At 37.2% G+C, this 24,922-nt stretch overlaps 1 protein-coding gene across 1 annotated transcript in view; it reads left to right on the plus strand.

Moving 5' to 3' along the window:
- The first annotated feature begins 2,294 nt into the window (after positions 1 to 2,294).
- The window catches only part of LOC306858974 (synaptotagmin-7-like), a 151,151-nt gene continuing 128,523 nt past the window's right edge, over positions 2,295 to 24,922 (plus strand). Inside the window, exon 1 of the mRNA XM_079399791.1 lies at positions 2,295 to 2,439. Within this exon, the coding sequence (XP_079255917.1) occupies positions 2,400 to 2,439 (40 nt within the window). The 5' untranslated portion in view covers positions 2,295 to 2,399. The remainder of the gene's footprint in view (positions 2,440 to 24,922) is intronic.

The following is a 24,922-nucleotide window of genomic DNA, read 5'->3' on the forward strand; positions in this document are numbered from 1 at the left end:
AATCCACACCACTCCAGTCCATCAATAAATGTCTTGTGAAGTGAAAATCTGCGTGTTCGTAAGAAACAAAACCACGATTAAGATGTTTAAACTTCAAACAGTCGCTTCTGGCTAAAATATAAGTCCTCTATACATAATATTGCTTTATGCAATGAAAAAGTTGTTTAGTTTAAATTAGGAGAGAAATTATAATGTAATGTAATTATAATTATAATGTAAAATTTTGAATTATTATGATGTTTTTATCAGCTGTTTGGGCTCTCATTCTGACGGCACCCATTCACTGCAAAGGATACATTTGTGAGCAAGTGTAATTCTAAATTTCTCCAAATCTGCTGTTCTGAAGAAACAAACTCATCTACATCTTGGGTGGCCTGAGGCTGAGTATGTTTTCAACAAATTTTCATTTTGGGGTTAATTACTCCTTTAAGTGTAATAAAATTGACAAATATAAAAAGAGTCCAAGTGTCTTAAGATGAAGGCTACAACTAACGTTTTTTTATAAAACCCCCATAAAATAAGCATAAAATATGGTTCATCTGCAAGCTTGAAATATAAAAAGAGAGATACGAATGAAGACAAAACAGCAACTGACCTGGCAGATAGATTGGAAAATGCAACATAGCTAAACAATATGAGCCTGATAGCATCAGGGTTATGGGCCTGATTCTGAGGGAACTATACAATGTAAGTCACTTTGGATAAAAGCATCTGCCAAATGCATAAGTGTCAAGTCACAGTTCAAAGGTATATGTACAACATATGTAGTATGACCAGGAATGCATTCTTACAACACACTTGCCTTCCACAAGAACACACACCACCAACTAAAGCCAAGAAGTTCGTCATCAACTTTCTGCTCAAATATGTATATAGAGGCAACACACATGCAAACAACTAATAATTTCAGGGCTTTTTTTTTTTTTTTAATAAAGACTGAAAGAACAAGTCAGAACTTAATGGTGGTGAAATTGAGGTCACATGCATCTGTGGTGTACTTGGTTTATAGCTTTTTACATCTAGTTGTATTGAATCTTCAAAATCCAGGAATGCAGTGTTAATTTGCGAAGATTATCCTGGTGAACAAAACATGCAAGAGTCATAAACTTGTATCAGTCACCGATCTTATTTCCTTCAATAATCCAAAAGCCAATAGAAAAATCCTGTTTTTGTCGAGGGAACCAGGGTCATGCAAACTTCCGGTTTGGCCTACAAAAATACATCATCACTGTAGTGTATTATCGCAAACTGTTGGAAACATTTGCCAATGGGAAACAGTAGGCCTATGTGTCACCTGACCAAACCGGAAAACAGGTGTCATTGCATTTGTCAGAGAAATTATTAACAGCAGTATGAACTAATGGCATAGGCCTATCTATGGATTTTTAAGGTAATCAGCTAACCAAGCTAGTTTTAATTAGCAATTTTAATATCAAATGTTGTTGAGAAGAAAAAAATAAAAACTTCATATAGTAGGGCCTGTGATTAACATACTTTTCGGTATCTCCTTTGAAGGTATCTTGAGTAAAACAGCTCTATTTAACGAGGCATAGGCAATGACTTGAACCAGAAGCAATGAGTATTACTAAAGCTTGACACGTATCAATTGATTTGATTGGTCTGAGTTTGCTAAAGTGGGCAGGGCTAATGACTTTACAAATGCTGGATGGTAAACTTTTAGTTGCTGTTCCATTTTATCAGCTAAAATGGAACACTTAATGAATTTATATAATTTTGGACGATTTTCTTGAAAATTCAAGATTGCACATGTGGTCTTTATATTGCATGAATACAGTATCCAAATATACTATTCACAAACATTTTAACATTTATTTTGATGCCATATTAAAAATAAGTGCATTTACTTACCATTATGATTTTTTTAATTTATTTTTTTATTAAGCCTACTTACAATTATGATTTTGCCGTACAAATTCACGGGCTCGTTTTATCCTGACCTGGTGACATCTGACATTTAAATGGCTCGGGCTTAAATATATTTTTGTGACATTTTCAAGAAATAATGCTAAAATAAACCCGAGAGCTGCCGCCTGCAGAGCTGTGTTAACCGCGCTCTCGGTGACTGACCAAAACGCGTGCCGTTTTACGCGACTTCACCCACATAAACTGAGATGTGCCATCAGCTAGCGGTGACACGGACACACCATTCACCACCACTCCTCGCCCTCATCCCTCCCACTGCCATCTCCCGACATCAGCCGAATGAGGGGACTGGGAAAGAAAAACCAAGTGTGTGAAAGAAAGAAATAAGCAGGGAGCGGTGCTCCATGGTCACTCGCCCACTGGAAGCTCGAGAGCGCATTTTGGATTCGACTTTTTCTCGGAGGGGACTTGAGAGAAGAAACAAGCGTTTGTTGGCGTGCCAAAGGCGAACAGCCATGCACCTGAATCGGGAGGACGAGGACGAGGACGGAAAAGGTGAGCTACTTTGGTGGATTCCTCTCGTTTGTTTTCCGCGAGAACGCCCGCCCTTGAGCGGCAGTCGTTGTGGCGGCACCCGCTATCGCTCGCGTACGGGTCATTTCGATTGTATTCGGCTTCAGTTTGTCCTCAACTGCAAACTGTCACTCGCCGAACGCGCAAACAGGTGCAGCCAGGTTTCTCTATAAGCGTTCGTTCGCGTTTTCACACATTCACAGCACCTGTTGTGTTGCGTAACGCGAAGGTAAATGCATTTACCCCGGTGCCTTTGAGGGAGTTGTCATCTATGCACGCGCAAGGTCATCATCTCTCATCACACAGTCATGATGTGGTGTCTGCGTGTGCGTTTATTGTTCGTCTTATCGACTGCATCTGACACAAAAGTGTCAAAAGCACACTTTTCATATGCAATAGTGAGAGAAGTGAGGATGGGTCATTATGAGGACGAAGGGAAAGGGACATGCATTGGCCTCTGCCCCCTCCTGTTGCGCGCCACGAGATTTGTCAGGTAGTAAAATTACGATGGTCAATTGTGAGTCCTGTCATTTGATTTATTTGCAAAAGACACTGTGGCAGAAAAACAGTCGTGTTTTTGCAAGACGTCAATTAATAATTAAGCAGTCATTTCTGATGCGTGGTGCCAGTGGGGAAATAAATAAAATAAAAGCCTTCACTTTAACCATTGAATGTCAGGAGCGTAAAATACCTTAATTTAAGGCTATACTCCAATTCAGTCATGACATCAATTTGTAGACCAACCCGGAAGGCTAATTCCTCTTGAGTACCCTTGGGAATTTCTTGTGGGTTTTTACAATAGCATTACATCTCAGTGCTGTATGCAAAATATTGATCGCTATTTACAATTTAATAGTTTTTAATCTCCCACGAAAATAATGTAGGCTATGCTGCAAGATTTTCAGGGTCAGCGTATCTTGAAATGTTTTCTAGAGATATTTTCTGGAACTCACTTCTGCTTCTCAAATGTCAGTATCTTCCAGGATATACTGTATAATTAATTTGAGACTTATAAAAAGTTAGAGTAAGGCACATATTGTTCTACCAAACATGCAGAGATGTTGTGAAGTTCAATGTATTTGTACATTAATTGAAAAGAATGGACTCAAAACAGTGATTCATTCACAAATCATGCATCACTCTTCTAAGCAGCCAACAGAAAATGACACTCAAAATGGATTGACCGGCAATGCCCGTGTAATGTAGATCATAGTTAAGTTCTTAACTCTTTGTGATGGAATGTGAGGAAAAATTATATTTCTGTATACTATATTTTGTATACTACCCTTTGCATTTTTTTGCTCTTTTACCGTTTAATTTTGCTGAAAAGCCTTCTGAACACATACAATATGAAGTCCATGGGGGAAAAAAAACTGTTTCTACAAGATATGCAGCTATACAATTGACTTAAAATTACTGTGAGAGATGGTTTCTGCATTGAAAACTGTATCCTTGGTTTTTCTTACGATTGTAACTGTAGTTTCCACCTCAACACCATAGTTTCTTTCTACAGTCGGTGTTCCCACAGTTCACGGCTCCCATGTGGTCATTGCTGGTTAACCCGTTTACCCAGCCAATTTCATGAAATTTTACTGATTTATTTATTGTCTGGTGAGAGCGATTACTGTAAGAACCATAGACAATATTTCATTAATCATGTTGTGAGTGTCCCCTAGCGATGCATGATTTTTTTTCGAGTTGATTCTTTTCAATGAACTGTTCAAATGGGCTGTATAGTGATGTCTGATTCATAAACGAATCATACATTTGTCATGGTTCTTTCGGTGACCCGTGTCCAATTTTTATGGTTATTGCCATTTTGTACCACCCAAATCCTGAAAGATAACTAAACAGAATCAGTGGATGCAATGTCACAAATATTCATTTGAAACTGTGGCACAATTCAGAAACGTATGGCATAATTATAGTATAATACATGTTATATTTAAGAGCCACATAACTATAGTTTGACAGGTTTAATGTGAGGTGAAGTCATATCATATTAGAGTTACATGTCCTACACAGGATTTTTTCCATTAAAATGGACACTGGGTCTCAACACAAGCATAAGAGCTGTGCTGAATATTACTGTAAAGCTGACAGATGTGATTGACAAAAGACATGCTTGACAAAAGATTTCAAATGGACATTTTAAATTCAAACCTGTTTGCCTGTAACAACAGCAGCGGTGTTTTTGTCTTGACATTCAACTTTGTATGTCTTTTGAGCAAGAGGCATATTTTTTTTAATATGAGTAGTTGTTTGCATTCTGTTATTAAATAATTAATTAATTAATTAATTGATTAATTATTTTGGGTGCATGGATATCACGTTTCCACATTGTAGTAAAAAATAAGTGTAGCATTTTGCACTACCATGGTCATTTTTTGTAATTCATGCAAATTTGTATGAGAAGTTTTATTAGCGTTGTGGATGTAATCAGCTTTAGTTGGTCTTAACGTGAATTCAGCTGGGAATCTCAAGATGAACGTATCGCCAGAGACTTCATGCTGTACTAGACAAAAGCACATTTTGTAAGCACGGATTTGGGAATATCCAGTTGAAGAAATGCTTAGCCCAGTCAGCTGAGCAGAGAGGCATTTCCTCCGTTTTTTTTTTTTTTGATGTTTTTATCTGCTGTTTGGACTCTCATTCTGGCGGCACCCATTCACTGCAAAGGATCCATTGCTGAGCAAATGATTTAATGCTGAATTTCTCCAAATTTGTAGAAGAAATAAACTCACCTACATCTCAGGTGACCTGAGGGTGAGTAAAGTTTTTGCAAATTTTTGGGTGAACTGTTCCTTTAAGGACAGCTGAAGCTCAAACTGACAGCTCAAGGATACTTCTCACAGAGACCTGCCCAGTGGTGGTTTTGCATTGCCGCTGTGCAATGAGCGATAAGACTGTATATGTGAGACACTGACAAGGGTTCATCTTTGACAGAGGCAAGATTTCAATCACATCAGATAATTTCACACCCCATAAGCCATCTTGTCTGTCTCCTCGCTAGACGTCCCCACAAGTGATGAAGCATTACCTCGCCTCTAATTCACCACAGAAACTCTGATATTGCTCTGTATCTACTTTTTAGAAACCCTTTCATGTACTCTCAACCCAAGCACACAGCGTTTGAAGTTTGCAGACGATAACAACAGTTGTTTCAGAGCGCTGATAGCTGAAGAGCTTTGACATATTGTGGAGTCGAAACTGGATACGGGGTCGTTTCCTGGATGGGATCTTAATGTCATTGGCATTCCTGGCATGTTCTGATGTTGTAGCAGCGGTAGATAAGACAAACACAGCGAGAAGGTCAAGTGGCGGCCGCAAAGCGGATGGTGGAGGGTTTGGCGAAGGACACCTCTGGACGGAGCAGGGAGAACGTGGAGAGATGCGACGGATGTATACGTGCATTTGTAGGCTCGCCAATCACTTCCACTCAGATTGGAGTGATATTGTGAGTTTGTAATGCTTTTAGCTCGCGTCGATGATCGCTGATGGCCAGTGAGGGATCAGATGATGCTTCTGCATTTAGATGCTTCCTGTATGAATTTCTGAATTTTTCAATTTCGTCAGAATATTGGAGTTAAATGAAAGTTGCCAATGTGAGAGCTCTGTTACCGCTTTTGCACCGAAATGATCCGCTCTGCCAAACTGATGACCAAACCCTTTTGAGAACCGGCTTGTGTTTCAGCCCATGACTTTGAATATATGAACGATGACTTTACTGACATATTCTAGGTTCAATACAAACTCAATTGAAAGCATTACCACAAAAAAAAAAAAAAAAAATACTGATTTGTCCTCGTTTTCTTTCAAAATATCAAAAATAGAGGTTGCAATGAGGCATGTACAATGGAAAGAAACGGGGAAAAGTTTTGGATATTTAAAGTCAAGTCGAGCCATGTTTATTTGTATAGCACTTTATACAATATTATTGTTAACTAATTAAAACCATTAAAACCATTTTATTTTTATAGTATATTTACTATAATTGGAGCAGTCTAGTTTTATGCCATTCAGTTGTGTTTAACTTAAATCTTACCAGACAGGTTTGAAAACCATGTGATTAGGACATTATTCTGCTCTCACAGCCGCTTTTGGGTTTCTTTTTTAATACAAAACTGATTTTTCTTCAGCGGAACGGGGCCGGATTGGGCCCTGGTGTTATGTGGTGTCTCATCTTTGTCCACTTACAAGGTGACTGACAGACCTCCTGAGTCGCATATCGTAAAGATGTTATCGTGAAACCGTCCTCCAGCCGTGGTTGTGGTTTAAGGTGCTGTTGTTACGGTCATCATGCAGTGAGTGCAGTGCTTGAGATAAACCTGCCAGTCTAGGTCAGAGGCTGAAAGACAAAGACGACAGACGAGCGCCAGAGACGCGAAGAAAAACACCGACGCAGGCTGACCTTGTTGTTTGTACACATCACGTCTCTGGGTAATTGCGTGTTAATGGCTGTTTCCAGTCCTGTTGTCAAAGGTCCTATTAATATTTCATTCAGAGACGGAGCGAACAAGAATCAAACAGCTTGAGTAGTGGCTATACTGACAAATGAGATTGACGTGAGGTACAACCAGACAGACAGACAGAGAGAGAGAGGGAGGGAGGGAGCTGGAGATAGAGACAATAGCAGCGATTAGTCAGGTGCTGTGAGTAATGGCTGTCTCAAATTTATTTTTATCCTTTAATGCAACTTGCGATGACTGTGAGAAAAGTGCAATATTTAACCCAATTACATTTCAGACAAATTTAGTGCAGCATTATTGTACACATAATTTTTCCTTTTTTATCCTAACTTTTGAGTGGAAAGATTTAGCTTTTTTTTTCGTCCTGGGCTGAGAATAAGTAGATCTTATAGACTAAAATATTTATTTGAAGTACTTCTAGAGATTTTGAGTTAATATTTGCATGTTTGCATTGGTTAATGGTCATATTTCTTACTTTTAGTAAGTGTTTTTGTTTAATTGTTTAATTTTTATTTTTTTTATGATTAAATTAGATTTTCATCAACTCATGAATTCCCTGCAGTGATCATATTTCCGTTTTATACACATAAATGTAGTTTTATTCACATTACATTTGTTTAATATATTTTTTATATTTTTAGTATTATTTATATAGTTTTAGTATTATTTATAATTTATTATTTTATTTAAATTAACTTTTTATTTTTATATTTTTAGTTTTCATTTTACTTTTAGTTTAAGTAAATGTATTTGTTTGTTATTGTCCAAAAGGATTCTATTATATATTACATATATATTTAGTTTAGTTTTAGTAATTCAAATTAAACTTCATTTATTTCATTTAGTTGCCCAGGCAGCATTTCTTAGTATCTAATATTTATATTTTATTTCAGATTTATTTAGATCAATGAAGATAATTGTATTTTTTTTTTCTTTTGTTTTCTTATATATAATTCTATTTTGAATTAAAATATTTAAATTTAAATTTAAATATTTTTAAAATATTTATTTCGGTTAGTCGCCAAGGCAGCATTTCTAAGTTCTCCATCTAATATTTATATTTTATTTCAGCTTTATATTGATCAATGAAAATGATTTCATGAATTTTTGTTTTAGTTAACGATAACAACATTATGTGCATGCCATGTGACCACTAACTGACATCAGAGAATCGTGAACATGAGAATACATTGTTAAATTATTGAACTATTAACTTCAAATCTCAGGTGTACTTCAAGTAAATATTTTAAGTCAAAGGAGTTCGACTAATAAAATTTGTATGTAGTTTTTTCCTCAAAAACAGAGAAGTGTGACTCCTGTCCAGTTATATTTGGTGAATCACCCTTTCCGGGAACAACCACATTTAGAATAAACTTTGACATTGTTAACCTTCCTCCCATACCAATCCATTTAATAATATGTTCTCCAAAGGACACAGCGGTCCGATGCAGTTCACTACATTCAGCTCATTCATTATCCAAGAGCTGGGCCTCTGGATCCCAGGATGAAGAGGATGAGAAAGAGAGAGATCTCAGGCTGAGTGTGTGCATCATTGTGTGTGTGTTGGTCTTATTGCGTAACCGTCCCTAGATCAGTTCAGTCACACTGGGAGTCTGGGATACGTTTCCGTGCGTCTGCACAGACCTGTTTCCCTCTGCTTTGTTTATCTCTTTATCTTCTAAGCAAGCACGTCTGTCCCTCTCCTTTTGTCTATGTTTATTTCGAGTTTTTATGGTGAAAATAAAAAATCACCATTACTGTGTCAGGGAGACCATGGATGAGTAATATAGCATAGAGAAAGGCGTTCTGGAAAAAGAGACGATTCATATTGGAGGACAGGAGCAAGGTCATATCCTGAAGCAAATGTGAGGGCTGTTTGTTTGTGTTCACAAGGGTGTTCACGTTTTTTGCCTGTTGTAGTTTTTGTAAGTTGATTCATGTTCATAGCAGAAATGTAGCACGATAAGTTATGTGATCAAGTTCAGGCTTAACAAGTAATAATAATAATATTTGTTTTAGCAAATACCCATTAATAATTATGTGTATGATCTTAATTTTATGTATTTTCTTTGAAACGGATACATATTTTCTGATTATTTGTGACCCTGGACCACAATTTTTTCGAAATTTAGATTTATACATAATCTGAAAGCTGAATAAATACACTTTCCATTGATGATAGGACAATATTTGGCTGAAATACAACTATTTGAAAATCTGGAATCAGAGGGTGCAGAAAAGCCAAAATATTGAGAAAATCACCTTTAAATTTGTCCAAATGAAGTTCTTAGCAATGCATATTACTATATATCAAAAGTTAAGTTTTGATATATTTACAGTAGGAAATTTACTAAATATCTTCATGGAACATGATCTCTACTTAATATCCTAATGATTTTTGCCATAAAAGAAAAATCAATAATTTTGACCCATACAATGTATTTTTGGCTATTGCTATAAATATACCCCAGCGACTTAAGACTGGTTTTGTGGTCCAGGGTCACATTTTATTTTTCAGCAGCCATTGTTACCAGAATGGTAATCTAAAACAGTAAAAAATAAAACCTATTAAAAATAATCAAAGCATGTGTTTGATCACCATTTCAAACTCAATAAATTTATAATTTTTATGTATATGCACCAATATAACAAAATATAAAAATAAACAGCAAAATGTACGATAGCCGAGAGAGCTCACCGAGATGCAAATAGAAACAACTTCATCAATTTGACAACACACGCGCTGCAAATGCTCACAACACAACCAAATAAAGAAACCCACTGCAAATGAAATTCTTTATTTGGTTGTGTTTTGAGCATTTGCAGCACCTGCTGTCAAACTGATGATGTTTTCTTTTTTTGCTGGTGCTTTTTCTATTTGCATGTGCTTTCTGAAGTTGCAGCATGTTGAGCTCTCTATCGGCCACCGTTAATATGTCTTTTATATATAGTTTTTACAATAACATGACAAAAATGTCTACTTGACAGACACTTGAACTGTGAGCATGTTTGAGTGGTGACAGAGTTTTGAATTTTGACATTTTTGCTGTTGTAACATCTGCCTTAAGTGCTCCTATTTACTAAATCTTGAGAAAGAATTTAATTGCAATACTAGTTTAATGACACACATTAGAAATCTTGATGGTTGAAACTTGGGGTCAAATAATAGGAGAGATCAGACGGGAGTATTGGAGAAAAGCAAAAATAGTGATGAATGGAATTGAAAAAGAGAAAATTATTGTTCAAAGCTTCAAGCCATATGAGTGGCGTTTTGTCTTCATGTCAAGAATTTTGGAGGGAATGAGGGAAATTCAAGAAGTGGGACTCTGGGATTGATGATGTTTCGAGGCACCATTTGAGATGGAGGGAGGACCGCTGAGTTGTCAAGCATCTGTTTTGGAGAGAAATGAGGCTGTGCTGTCATCCAGTGAATTCAGTGTCAGAATTTTGTAATATCTGTCAGTTTTTGGTGTCATTTGTCTTGAGTAGCGGTAAATATTTGATAAGATTCTAACATGAACGAACAAGAACAAACACAAGTGGCTTTGAGTGCAGAAGGTTTGTCTTTACAGGCTGTGATAATATATGTTAAGACAATTCCCATGTACTTGTCTCAAAGGGGTCCTATTATGCTTTGTCACTTTTTGAATTTTAGTCAGTGTGTAGTGTGTATGTTTGGGAATAAAAAGATCTACAAAGTCACAAATCTCAAAGTCCACTCCAAAGGGAGATATTTCTCTTTTTTTTTTTTTTTTTTTAATCCTTTCTTCAAGAACTACAACGAAGGGCTCGATTGGACTACAAATTAGTTTTTCTGTATTTGTGATATCACAAAGTGGTTCATTAGAATATCATTAAAATAAATCCCGCCTACGGAAATTCGAATGGGTGGCAGGTGGGGAGAACGCTTGGTTGAGCACTGCACATTTTAAAATTGAAACCCGGTGCGGGTGTTTTTATATCACTGTATATCTGAAGGAAACCGACTGTCTTCAGAGAATTTTGGATGTCATTTTCATTTCATCTTGCATGTAATGTCTGATAAAGCGGCGTTTGTGAGCGAAGCTCTGCTTTGTGTACAGCGTTACCGGAGAAACCTCGCTCTCTCCTGCTTCAACAGCGCCTCCTGCTGACACAGAATTCATTTGCATATATATGCCGCCACAAATAATGTAAGTCTGTGGGACTATGGTATAAGTAAATTCAACTGTATAACAGTTTCACTGCAATTCATGTTATAATGTTAGAATTAAATAACAATAAACATATTACCGTTGCACTTATCTGTATATAGTCAATGCAGTTATTTTTAAGGTGTTGTTGACATCCCATCTAAAACGTGATTTAGCCAAAAAAACAACAACAACAATAACGTTACCACTTTAATATGTCTTGCAATATTCGTGTGTGCAAAGTTTCTGCGAAATCCTCCTGTTAAATATTCTCGAGGTCTGAATTGATATGGCAATATTGATAAATTTGCTGCTTTGGAAAGGGGGCGGGGCAATACTGAAACGCCGTCTAAGCTGTTTGCCAATCACAGCGCACTGGGACAGATAACCAATCACAACACATTTCATTTTTCGGAAGGTGGGCCTTCATCAAACCCGGAACTAATTGAGCCGTTTGTGCCAGGCTGGGGAGAGAGGTATTGTAATAATGTAAATTACGTGAAAAATAATGCGATTTTTCAAACCACCAAGCATGAGAATATGTTCTAGTACACCCCCAAAACAAAATCAAGACTTCCTAAAAGAGCCTAATAGGACCCCTTTAAGGAAATCTGCACTGATATTATACACTTCACCCTTATACTCCCCACTTTTTTAATTGGTCTGACTAACTGATGGCTCCGCCCCCAAATTAATGCTATTGGTTGAGCCAGTTTTGCTGTTGTGTTGGTTGGGATGCAATGTTTAGTTAGCCACAGTGATCATACTTTTTTATGGGAACTAACCTACAAATGGCTTACTTGTTATAAGAAAGCATTTCAATGTCAAAAAAACACATCACATTTAAAAGAATAGTTTGCCCAAAAATAATAAAATAATTCTGTTGTCCAAAACACGTATGGTATACTTTCGTGGAACACAAAATTAGATGTTTAAAAAAGGTCTCTGCTGCTATTTTTCCATATAGTGAAAGCATAAAGTGGACTGTCAAGCTCCAAAACCAAAAAAAAGAACGAAAGCAGAAAAAACAAACAAACAAATAAATAAACATAGAATGTGTTTTCTAGTAAATAGAAATATGTAACATTACAATTGTATTTATTGTAGTCATTGAATAAAACTATGAATTTCTTTAAAAAAAATAAATAAATCTTGCCCAAAGAATTTGAACAGTAGTTTAACTGTTTGTAAGGAAACATGGAAATGAGAATTATGCTGCTTTTTAGAGCCTGACAACTGTAAATGTTTTCACTATACGTTTCCATTGTTCAAGAAGCCTTTGTGCTCCCCAGAGGAAAGTAAGTCATACATGAGGGTGATTAAATGAAGACCGAAATTTTATTTTGGGGGGAAAATATTCCTTTAAATGTAATTCTGATGTCTGTAAGGATTCCAGCTATGAGCTTCAAAGTCCTGTAAAATCCTCTGAATGAAAATTAACCCGGTCAAGCAAACGCTTATCTGAAAACCAGGCAGGAGGAGTGCGAGCAAGAGAGAAAATGAGAAAGTGCCCAAGTAGAGGTCAGTAGCACAGTTCGGGCAGCTTGAAATTATGGCACTTTGTAAATTTTTCACAGATAATGGATAATGACAAATAGCATTGACACAAGGAGGATTCAGAATGTAGCTTATGGAAATACATATCAACACATGCATTTAAAATAAAGCAAATGTTTGGTCAAATATTTAAGTTTGCATTAAAATTCAAAATAAAACCAGAAAATATTCAAATCAAATTAAGCACTTGTCCTTTGTAAAGTATTTATATACTGTTCAAAAGTTTAAGGGCCAGCAGAATTTATTTTTATTTGATTAAAAAATACAGTAAAAACAATATTTTGAAATATAATTTATTTCTGTGATGTAAAGCTGAATTTTCAGCATCATTACTCCAGTCTTCACTGTCACATGATCCTTCAGAAATCATTCTAATATGCTGGTCTGAAGAAACATTTCTAATTAATATCTATGTTGTGCTGCTTTATATGCTGTGGAAAACATGCATGATAGGTTTTTATTTTAGGATCCTTAGATACTTGAAAAGAACAGCATTTATTCAAAACTGTTATATGTTCTTGCTGTCACTTTTGATTAATCTAATGCATATTTGCTATATAAAAATTTAATTTTTATTTTTTACCAAAAAAAAAAAAAAGTCATACTGACCCCCAAACCTCTGAACAGATGATTTATTTCACTGGATGATACAACAATAGACATTTACCACATGGTTAAAACAATATACAAAGTAAACAATTCTCTTGAATTTTCAAAAAAAAAAAAAAAAAAAAAAAATGTTACATGCCATTGTGGGGATATTAAATTCATACTGTGATATTTTGGTCATGCCACCCACTCCTGTGACAAGCTGGTACAGTGGACAAGAGCTCTGATCAGTACACACACACACACACATATTCTGAGAGACAGATGCACGCACACACACACCATTGTCAAGAAACAGATGGTGAGACACATCTATTCTCAGTCAGGCGGCAAGTTACACAAACACAGACGTGAAGGTACAAAACAAATGCTTGCGCGCACACACATACACACAGTGATATCTAATTGTATAATCATAAAAAATGAACAGTCACTTGGCTCAGGATGTTGCCTGAATTCATTATTGACTTATTGCGTGTGTGTGTGTGTGTGTGTATGTGTATGTCAGGTTTGCCTATATTTTTCTGCACAAAGATAATACATTTGCCTACATTGTGTTGACCAACTTAACAGTCCCCATGAGAAACTTCATAATAAACATATAATTAGTGTCTTAAGGCGAGACACTGCAGGTGAATAGGGTAAAAAAAAAAAAGTAATAGTTATCACCTTACTTACCTAGTTGATTGATTACACTGATAATCGCAAACATTTTTTGTATTACAACCTTTCTAAAATGTTAGGTTTAAATATGCAAATGAGGCATTATTTAATGAAATATGCGCTAATTTGCATACATTTCTAGAACTAAACAGTGTCTTTTGGATGTTTTCTTTTCAGTAGTCTGGAAAAATACTTAATGAAAAAAACCAAAAAGCCCAAAATCTCAAATTTGACAGGTGCATGGAAAAACTGTGTTTTTGCCTGCAGTGTCTCCCCTTAATGAAAATGTAACAATGCAGACAGGCTTGTGAGCTCGAAGTGTAGGGTTAGGAGAAATAAAATATCATTAGCTTTGTATAAAAACAATATGGAATGCTCGCTCCACTGTGATAGAAAAACAAATGTGCTTTCGAGTCAGTCAAACCCATGGTGTTCATGGCCTTCAGGACTGTCTTAAATCCAAAAAGGTTATGAATGCAGAGATGAAAATGTTATTGCTTAGAGGTAGAGGTTCATAGCTGTGAAGACTTCAGAAAGTGTACAGAGCTGTAAAATTAATGTTGATTGCTTAGCTCAGAAAATGCGGAAATTAGCTCAATTTTGATTACAGACTTTGGTATCTTAGAAACCTGAGTATGTTTGAGAAATAGTTGATCTCTTCTTGCTTACCAGTCCATTTAATATAATTGCTGTCTAGGAGAAACATCTTGAGATATTCATGAGAATGTCTTTTGTGGTTTTACTTTCCTGTGTCTTGAGATTAGTTTTAATGGTGTTCAACCATTAGTATGAGTAAACCATTAGTATATGCATTACTGTTCAAAAGTTTGGGATCAGTTTTTTTTGTTTGTTTGTTTGTTTGTTTTTTACATAAAATGAATATTTTTTTTTCAAAAAGGACACATTAAATTGACCAAAAGTGACCATAAAGACTTTTATAAATCAAAATAATTAAAGCAGCACAACTGTTTTCTATATGAATAATAATAATAATAATAATAAATGTTTGAGTAAATCAGCATATTAGAATGATTTCTGAAGGATCATTTGACACTGAAGACTGGAGTAATGATGCTGAAAATTCAGCTTTGATCACAGGAATAAATTACATTTTTAAATATATTGAAAAAGAATATTACTGTTTTTACTGTATTTTTGATCAAATAATGCAGCTTTTGGGAACATAAGCGACTTCCTTTTTTTAAAGCAAATATTATTCATCCCAGATACATTACTAAGAGATTGCTGAGGCTTTGCACATAGAGAAATATGTATTTAGTTGATTCATTTCACAGTATTTATTTAATAAATGAACTTTTCCCCAGAAAGCTTTACCTGTGTAAATTCTTCTTCCTCTAGGTGATTCTTTAAATTGACACATTTAAAATAGCTTAATAGTGACCCATACTCGGAATTCGTGCTCTGCATTTAACCCATCCAAAGTGCACACACACAGCAGTGAACACACACACCGTGAACACACACCCGGAGCAGTGGGCAGCCATTTATGCTGCGGCGCCCGGGGAGCAGTTGGGGGTTCGGTGCCTTGCTCAAGGGCACCTCAGTCGTAGTATTGAGGGTGGAGAGAGCGCTGGACATTCACTCCCCCCACCTACAATCCCTGCCAGCCGGGGACTCGAACCCGTAACCTTTGGATTACAAGGCCGACTCTCTAACCATTAGGCCATGACTTCCCACATTCTAAATTATAGAATTTAATTTATCCAATAAATGTATCTGTTTGAAAGATATTAGATGTTTTATTCTTGGAAACAAGACAAAAATACTAATTTAAAAAGTGATTTTGTTCCAGGTAGATTTGTACTATAACATTACATTGGCTTTGTCAATGTAGCATAATAGTAAATGTTGCATGAAATGGCCACACAGACCCAAAGACAACAACCTGGTACTCCCCACCATGAGTGCAGCAAACATGCACACGCACACGCACACACACACAAGCTCTGCTGCGGTTGTGGACCCCTTCGGTTCCCTGGGGTTCATCAGTAATCTGCTCACTGCTGGAACACACTGCTTATCATCTGATGTTTGCATTGCCACTACAGTAAAACAGGGTGGTCTACAGAGAGACCAAAACAGCCTTTCCCTCTCCCACCGCCTCTGACTTCTCAATCTCTCCTCCCACCTAATGAATTCATTCTCTCTGTCTAGCATTCACAATGAACAGTTAAAAAACTACTTAGTTTTGAGAAGTAAAGAGAATGTCTGCCTGCTCATTCTGTAGGTCTGTAGTGATGTTTTAGATGGGAACGAATCTTTCAGTAAACTAATCTCGTTCACTTCCATGCACTGACATGACATCTAGTACGTCTCTAATCTAATTTGCACTTGTTTAAATAAAAACTAGCATTTAAGTTCGAAGTCTTCAGTAAACATTGGGGCTAGGTTGACAATATCGATTAGAATTTTTGTACGTATTTTGATAAACTGATATCAATTCTTATATTCTAAAAAATCTTTTGCATTGATGCATGAACAAAACTTCACTAAACATTATTTGTAACGCACCTCTCATCATTTTGACATGAAACAAAGTCTCAGCTTTCGGATTCTGTCCATTTTATGACTAAATTCAAACAATAAATACCTTTTTGGCACGCTTTAATGTGATGTGATCACTGTTCTACAAGTGAACGGAAATAACCGATCATCTCTCCTGCTTTTTACTACTACTAGTTTTAACTCAAAATATACATGAATGAACATCAGAAGGTATGATGAAAGAAAAAGTACAAATTAAAAGTGTCTAGAATAGTTTTGTGTGTCGTGTAATCGTTTAATTGGTCATTCAACTGCAGAAAGATGACGATAAAACAGCTTGCAAACAATGTGCGCATACCACGTTAGACGTTATTTACCTCAGGAAAGCTATTCAGTAACTTCAAGTATTTCAGTACTTCAATAGGTTGCACATTAACATTATATCAGTTAATGAAATTATGATGTTTAAATATAAATTTAAGTTTCAACCGTAAAACCTAAAACGTTGCTACCGTATTTTTTACGGTAAAATTCTGGCAACCACATTATTTACGGTAAATTTTACGGATTGTTTTTACAATGTATGTTTGAATAAATCTGTCTTTAAAACAAGTTTTTAGGACAGTCACCATTTAGATGTTTATATTTCAAAAAAGAGAACAGAGTAGAAACGCAATTATATCATTAAAAAGTTATATAAAACTACCTTACAGGCAATTTAAGTGTTTATATACAATGTTTGTGATCAGTTGATCAGTGTATCTAAAAATAGCCTAAAAAGCAAAGGAATTTGCAACTGAACTTTTAATATAGTAATGTAGCCTATAGTGAGTAGGTTTTTTTGTATAGTTTACAGCATTATTTCAGAGATAGTTTTCCTTAAGAAAAATGTATATGTACTGTACCTGATATATCCAGATGAATTAATATTGAATCAAAATAATAACTGAAGCAAATCAAGAGCTTGTGAATTGGAATCTAATCGATTTGTGAAATATGTTAACACTTAGCCCTAGTAAAGATACTATATACTGCAGAGTATTTTAGTATGCTATTCCAACTAACTATTGGAGAAGGTATGAAAGTTTGACAGAAGTGAAATTGACCTTCTAATCAGACAGAAAGCAGTCCGCTGTGAATAATAAGCCTATAGCTGCTGCACACAGTGTGTTCCCTTGTGCCTGCCAGTGAGTTTGTGTACGTTTACCGCGTATGAGTTCATGTGTGTTGTGTTGCATGTGCGTTTGATGATGTGTTTTGTCCAGGGGCAAAGGTGCAAATGGAAGAAAAGCGAAGGGAAAAGTATGATTAAGCCTGTGTGTGTTTTTTAATTTATTCATTTTGTATGGATGAGAAAGTGAGAGAGAAATGTGAGGATATTTTAGGCTAAAACTGTCCCTCGTAACTGAATAATTTCCCTACAGGCATGCAGTGACAGATAACGCATGACTCGTAAGCCCTAGAGGCCAAATGAGGTGCTGGTAAAGAACACAGATTTCTGATTGGCTGACTGGTATGTGTCTGCACACATGACTAGTTGAATAGTTGTGAGGTCACATGATCAGTTGCGATCAATTCGTATGGATGGATACACCGTCATATATTGTTAGTATTGTGTATTGCATCCAGTGAGAAAATAGTCAGTCAAATTGTGTTATGGATTTTGTTGGTCAGTAAGATTTTTTTCAAAGAAATTAATAATTGTATATAGCAAGGATGCATTAAATTGACCAAATATTCCACAAAAATATTAAGCAGCACAACTGTTTTCAACATATACTGTAAATGTTTCTTATATCTGAAGAATCATGTGACACTGAAGACTCGAAAAATGGCTGCTGATAAAGAAGTAAGATTAAGAATGTAAAATAAAAATTCAATTAAACTGTGTTTTGGAAAATTGAGCTACACTATTGTTCAGAAGTTTTGGGTCTGGGTTTGGTTTTGAGAAAATAATTAGCAAGGATGCATTTAATTGATCAATTGTTTTATTAAAAAATGCATTTTTAAACTTTTTATTAAACTTTCTATTCATCAAAAAATAATGAAAACTGTATCATGAATTCCACAAATATTAAGCACCACAACTGTTTTCAACATTGATAATAATAAGATATGTTTCTTATATCTGAAGGATCTTGAAGACTGGAGAAGTGATGCTAAAATTTCAGCTTTTTTTTTCAAGAGTATCAGCCTTTGCTAAGTCATAGTCATGCACCCTTAAAATTCTGATCCAAATCAGACTCATGTGCAATCAAGTTCATGTGCAATAGTGTTTTATATCCCAATTATGAGAGCGTGTATCTGAGGTTAGTTGTCAGCTCTTCTGTCCTTTAGGGAATGACAGCTCCAGTGCATCTCTCAGCGGATGGACACTGATTCAAGGGCTGTTTTTTGTGGATTTTTTCTTGGGTTTGTGATTACTCAGCAGTGATTCACAGGGAGAATTCAAATGCCAGCGCTGCTCCACAGTGGACTCCGGCATGGCTGTCCCAGCCCTGGAGTCAGAGTGGATCAGCTGGCATCATAAGAGAAAACAGTATTTTATCTGTCGACACACTGGAGCTGGGTGATTAATCTAATTTTATTTTACCATTATGGCTTCTAATGATTATGAAAACAATATAATCAAGATAAAATGATTGTTGTGCCACTTTCCATTTTGTTTGCTTTGTCTTATGTTATAAATCCAACACAACCCTTTCCAACGCTTTCGCTCCTCCCTAAATGTTTTGTAGTTTTCAGTAGATTGGGTAATTACATTACGACAGTCATCTTATTTATTTATTTATTTTTATTTATTATTGTTATGTAGGATATCAGAGACTGAATCAGACAATTTTAAGATGCATCAGAACACTGAAACCTGAGGAGCTGGAATGCAGAGATGCTTTAAGGAACAGGACGTCATAAATCTAGTTTGGAGCCAGCAACTCCTGACTTAACAGGCCTCTTTCACCAAACAACTTGCAACACTGAGACAAACGAACACTTATTGATAATTCCAATTCAAGAAGGAGACTGTCAAATTTGTTGCAAATAATCAAGACTGATTGTCAAAGAGATGGCCATCACGTGTTCCACAATTGTATTCACTAGCTACAGACTCTCTCTTGGGCGTGTCTCCACATAGAAGACAGTCCAACCAACATTCCTTTGTCTAAAGAACATGCCTTCGTTCTCCTTAGAACTATACAAAGACTTTATTTTTCATATGCACATAAAATCATCCTAAAGGACATTTTTATGCAGAACCTAATTTTTATGTTGTACCCACATATCATGTTTTAATCAAATAATATGCATGTCTTTTTAATCATTATTGAATAGCTCGAGCCTTAAAGAGAAATATTGCATATTTAGTATGTATGAGCTTGAAAATCCATGCTTTAAATATTTCTTCCAATCAATTCTTTGTCAAATGCATCATAGTCTTGTTATAAAAATCAATGTTGAAAAGGTATACTTTGAACGAGCCTGTAAAGTTTGGACCATGTGACTGATAACAAGCTGATTTATGATGTAAAGAACACACCCTAGCTAAGATAATAGCCTATCTAATTGGTCAAGACATCCAGATGGGATGTGTCCAGTAGTGAGTTTAAAACTCTTGTCCGCTTTCTCCTCCCTCTCTCTTTTTACTCTCTGACTCTCGTACCCTTGTCCCTCTCACCGCGTGCTGCTCTCTGAGCGTGCTCTGGCCCACGAGAAGGAAAACAACTTAGTCTCGTCACACCCTTTTATTTTTATTCTTTTACTTTAGTTTCTTTTCTTTCCGTGTGTTAATGTAAGTTTGATACAAAGTCCAGCTTCGACTGCACTCCTTCAACTTCCAGCAAGCCAACGCCCAACGCTTCAAAGACTACTGAACTTCCAGCCAATCAGACACTTCGGGAAACCCCCTGTCTGCAACGACGACACAAAGGAAACCCCGTAACACAGGCAAGCAAGCAACGCCTCCAAGTTCTGAATTGGTGACTTTAATGTAAATTTTAGCCTCATTGAGAAACTCAAAGCGAGGGCTAAATAAGTGATTGATGGTTGTTCAGGTCTATGCAATTGAACATATTGCTGTGAACTTGGGATTTCACATTTCCATTCTCTTAAACTCATCCTTTCCTCACTTTCTCTCTTTCTGCAACGTGTGAATGTGTGAATGCTTGTGTTCATGTGTTAGATTAGTTTATGTCTTAGGTTTATATAAAGAAAATCTGATTTATATTTTAAAAGAGAAGTATCTTGTGTTTTCTGCTCACAAGTTAATGTCTTAATCTGTCGATTTCGTTACTGTGCTATTTAATAGTGTTTTCACTATATTTGGGATTTTAATATCCAGTGCAAAGTTTGTCATTCATTTGTTCAGTGAATCGCCGTAACACTGATTCTGTTCAAATCCCTATAAAATCATAAATGATTCCCTTTGAGCTAAATTAAACTATTTCTTTAAATTATGTATTAATATTATATGTAATACCCTTACAGTTATATTTATATAAATATGTATTATATTGTAATTATTTATTTTGTTTTTGTTTTTTTGTTCTTTAGTTTTATTTAATCTAATTGAAATTTAATGTTTTACTTTTTTTAGTTTAATTATATTAATACTGTATATTTTACGAATTCTGAAGTTCAAGGGAATCCGCTGCCAAAAAGATGCAGGTTTTTTTAAGTTAAATGAATGCATGCATGATGTTTCTAAAGTCAAGCTGTCCTACTATAGCTACTTTTCAGTGTATTCGATCAATATAATATTATAATTGTAATTTTGTGTGTGTGTGTGTGTGTGTGTGTGTATATTCGTATATATAATTATTTCTTATATACATTTTAATAGGTAACCTCTGTCTTCAATATCTTCAATATCTGTCTTCAAAGCCCCATTTTAACAAATGTTTTTATTTGTTTATTTATTTATTTATTTTTATTTATTTATTTAAACTTTCTGGCAACTTTCTGTTTACTGTGCACTTTTATGTTTCTACATTTGTATATACAGTACAGCAAATAATATGCACATATTTACGTAAGTCTTAGTCTTTTGTTTATTTCATCTAGATGCTTAAAACAGTATTATTTTTCATTTTTGATACTTTATTCCCGATCTTACTTATGGTGAACAACCCTGTTTCAGTTTGCTTGTGTATATAACTGTGGCAACGTCTCCAAGATGCTTCAAGAAACCTACCTGCAAAGCTACAGAACTGTTAAAAGTTTTAGGCACTTGTGTGAAAATGCTGTAAAATGAGGATGCTGTGAAAAATAATGTCATGAATAGATTCTTTATCAATTAACTTCTATTAACTAAATTAAATCAACATTTGACCATCCTTTGTGTTTAAAGCAGCTGTTGCCCTCATTGCACTTGTGCATAGTTTCTCAGGGAGCTTTATAGGTCTCTTGAAGCATCTTGGAGACGTTGCCACAGTTCTTCTGGATTTAGTCTGTCTCAGTTTGTTCTGTTTCTTCATGTTGTTCCAGATAGACTGGATGATGATCAGATCAGATCTCTGTGTGGAGCAAACAAAAATCTCACTGGATTACTACAATTAATGGCAAAATGAATGTTTGGAAATAAAAATTGATATTTCCTACTGACACACATGTGGATGTGTGTGTGTGTGTGTGTGTGTGTGTGTGGTAAAAAAAGGTAAAAAAATCTTTGCTATTGTAAGTTGTGCTCTCCTTGTTTCACAAATGAATCAGCATTGTGTATTTCAGCACAAGATTTCTCACATGGCCTTAGTTTCCAACTGAAAATCAATGGAAGTGTGGATGGACTCCAGTTGAAACGCTGCCCGTTCATTTAGGAATCTCCAGATTAATCTTTTGTTTCCGAGTTTTTAAGTTGGCTTTTCTGTTGTTTTGTGTGTGTGCGCTTAGTTCTGGGGCTTCACTGCCTGAAACTGTGTTCTAATAGAGCCAGGGTAATGAAGTTAGATAAATGCCAAGAAATGAGTCTTAGCTCCAGGTGAGGCTTTAATGTGCTCATAATTGGGCTAATTTTATGACTCAGGATAATATGCATATCCTCAAGCATTATGATTTTATAACATTTTAATTAAACATAATTGAAGCATCTTCAGTCATGTGAACCCTCATAAAATGCAACTGTCCTGAACTGCCTCCAATTTAAAATAATTTTGAGGACCAAAGAGGCTTGTGTAGGTAGCAGGTGTTTTGTATCTCGTTATTAAATTCGGGTGTACAACAATGTGCTGAGAGCTGCAGAACATTTACAGTGTTTGTACTGTAGTGTTGTTTATTTACAAACCATATCGCTTCATAAAAGTGGACCACAAAGTTTCTGTGCAGAAATGTAAAAAAGCCATGAATAAATGATGCATCCATTGCAAAGGGTGAGTAATCCACCCTTTGTTTAAAAGGCTATGCAATGTCTGGATAAAGTTGTGTTAAAAATCTCTTGGTGTAGTTTTGACTAAAATTCTATCTGTGATTTTATGATCATAAATGCATGAAACATATAGTGCTAAATGGGCCATTCCTACTGTGCAGTACATTTTCTTGTCCTCATCATATTTTAATGTGTTGGATAAAATATGAAACTCACATTATTTATTTGGCTTTCTATCATGTTAGTCTTTCGTACTGTCTCTGTCACGTCCTGCTGGTGTGCCCTGATTGGCTACCAGATGTTACTGTGTGTTTGTTTGAGCACATGGCTTGTTGTTTGTGGTTTGTGCCATGTGCTCTCCTGTCTATTGTCTGACCCCGCCCTCCTTGTTATCTCATTATTGTTTCAGTGACTTCACCTGTGTCCTCCTCATTTGTCTCCCCGTTTATTCTCCTGGTGTCTGCAGTCCTGTGCGGTTTCGTCACTTCATGTAGGATGTGTAATGTCGTGTGTGGGTTTGTGTACATGTACTGCAGTTCTCTGCCTGCCTGCTTTTCCCCCTCGGGGTGTTTTTTGTTCAGTTTTTGTTTCGTTTTATTATATAAAGACCCACCATTTTCCTGCACTTGAGTCCTCACCTCATCTCTCTTCCGGATCCGTGACAGAACGAAACAGCCAAATGAGGACTCAGCGGAAAATGGGCTCACACAATCCACCAGCCTCTAACGTCAGCAGCCCCCTCTACCAACGCATCCTCCAGTTTCAGGCCCTGAGCTCCCTCCGTCAGCAGGGTACTGAAGTGAGGAAGTTTGCCCTGAGGTTCGGTGGTGCAGCAGAGGGTCTGGGGTACAATGATGCAGCCCTCAAGGACCTCTTCAATAGTGCCCTTGAGGAGCCCCTCAACAGGTGGAGGATGAGGGGACTGGACCACAGTTCCTCCCGAGGCGGCGGTGCCCGCTCACAAGTCTTCCGAGGTGGCGGTGCCCGCTCACAAGTCTTCCAAGGCGGCGGTGCCCGCTCACAAGTCTTCCGAGGCGGCGGTGCCCGCTCACAAGTCTTCCGAGGCGGCGGTGCCCGCTCACAGTTCCTCCGAGGCGGCGGTGCCCGCTCACAGTTCCTCCGAGGCGGCGGTGCCCGCTCACAGTTCCTCCGAGGCGGCGGTGCCCGCTCACAAGGCTTCCGAGGCGGCGGTGCCCGCTCACAAGGCTTCCGAGGCGGCGGTGCCCGCTCACAGTTCCTCCGAGGCGGCGGTGCCCGCTCACAGTTCCTCCGAGGCGGCGGTGCCCGCTCACAGTTCCTCCGAGGCGGCGGTGCCCGCTCACAAGGCTTCCGAGGCGGCGGTGCCCGCTCACAAGGCTTCCGAGGCGGCGGTGCCCGCTCACAAGGCTTCAGAGGCGGCGGTGCCCGCTCACAAGGCTTCCGAGGTGGCGTTGCACGCTCACAAGGCTTTCGAGGCAGCGGCAGTGTCTGCTCACGATCCTCCTGCTCTGCCTGCCCTGCCTTGGCCTCCTGCTCTGCCGGGACCACCCTGGCACAGAGGTGTCTCCAGGCCCTCTGCCGCTACACGGGCCTGGCCCACCATCCCTCCCCCTGATCCATCTCTGGCCCACCTCCCTCCCAGACATTTTTGATTTCAGTTTTACTGTGGAGCATCTGGAATCTGCTCCTTAGAGAGGGGGTTGTGTCACGTCCTGCTGGTGTGCCCTGATTGGCCACCAGATGTCACTGTGTGTTTGTTTGAGCACATGGCTTGTTGTTTGTGGTTTGTGCCATGTGCTCTCTTGTCTATTGTCTGACCCCGCCCTCCTTGTTATCTCATTATTGTTTCAGTGACTTCACCTGTGTCCTCCTCGTTTGTCTCCCCATTTATTCTCCTGGTGTCTGCAGTCCTGTGCTGTTTCGTCACTTCATGTCGGATGCGTAATGTCGTGTGTGGGTTTGTGTACATGTACTGCAGTTCTCTGTCTGCCTGTTTTCCCCCTCGGGGTGGTTTTTGTTCAGTTTTTGTTTCATTTTATTATTAAAAGACCCACCATTTTCCTGCACTTGAGTCCTCGCCTCATCTCTCTTCCGGATCCGTGACAGTCTCTTTAAGAATAAAACAGTTACTTAATGATATCATCCTCCAGGAAGTG

Source organism: Barbus barbus, assembly GCF_936440315.1.
Source record: "Barbus barbus genome assembly, chromosome: 1".
NCBI lineage: Eukaryota > Metazoa > Chordata > Actinopteri > Cypriniformes > Cyprinidae > Barbus > Barbus barbus.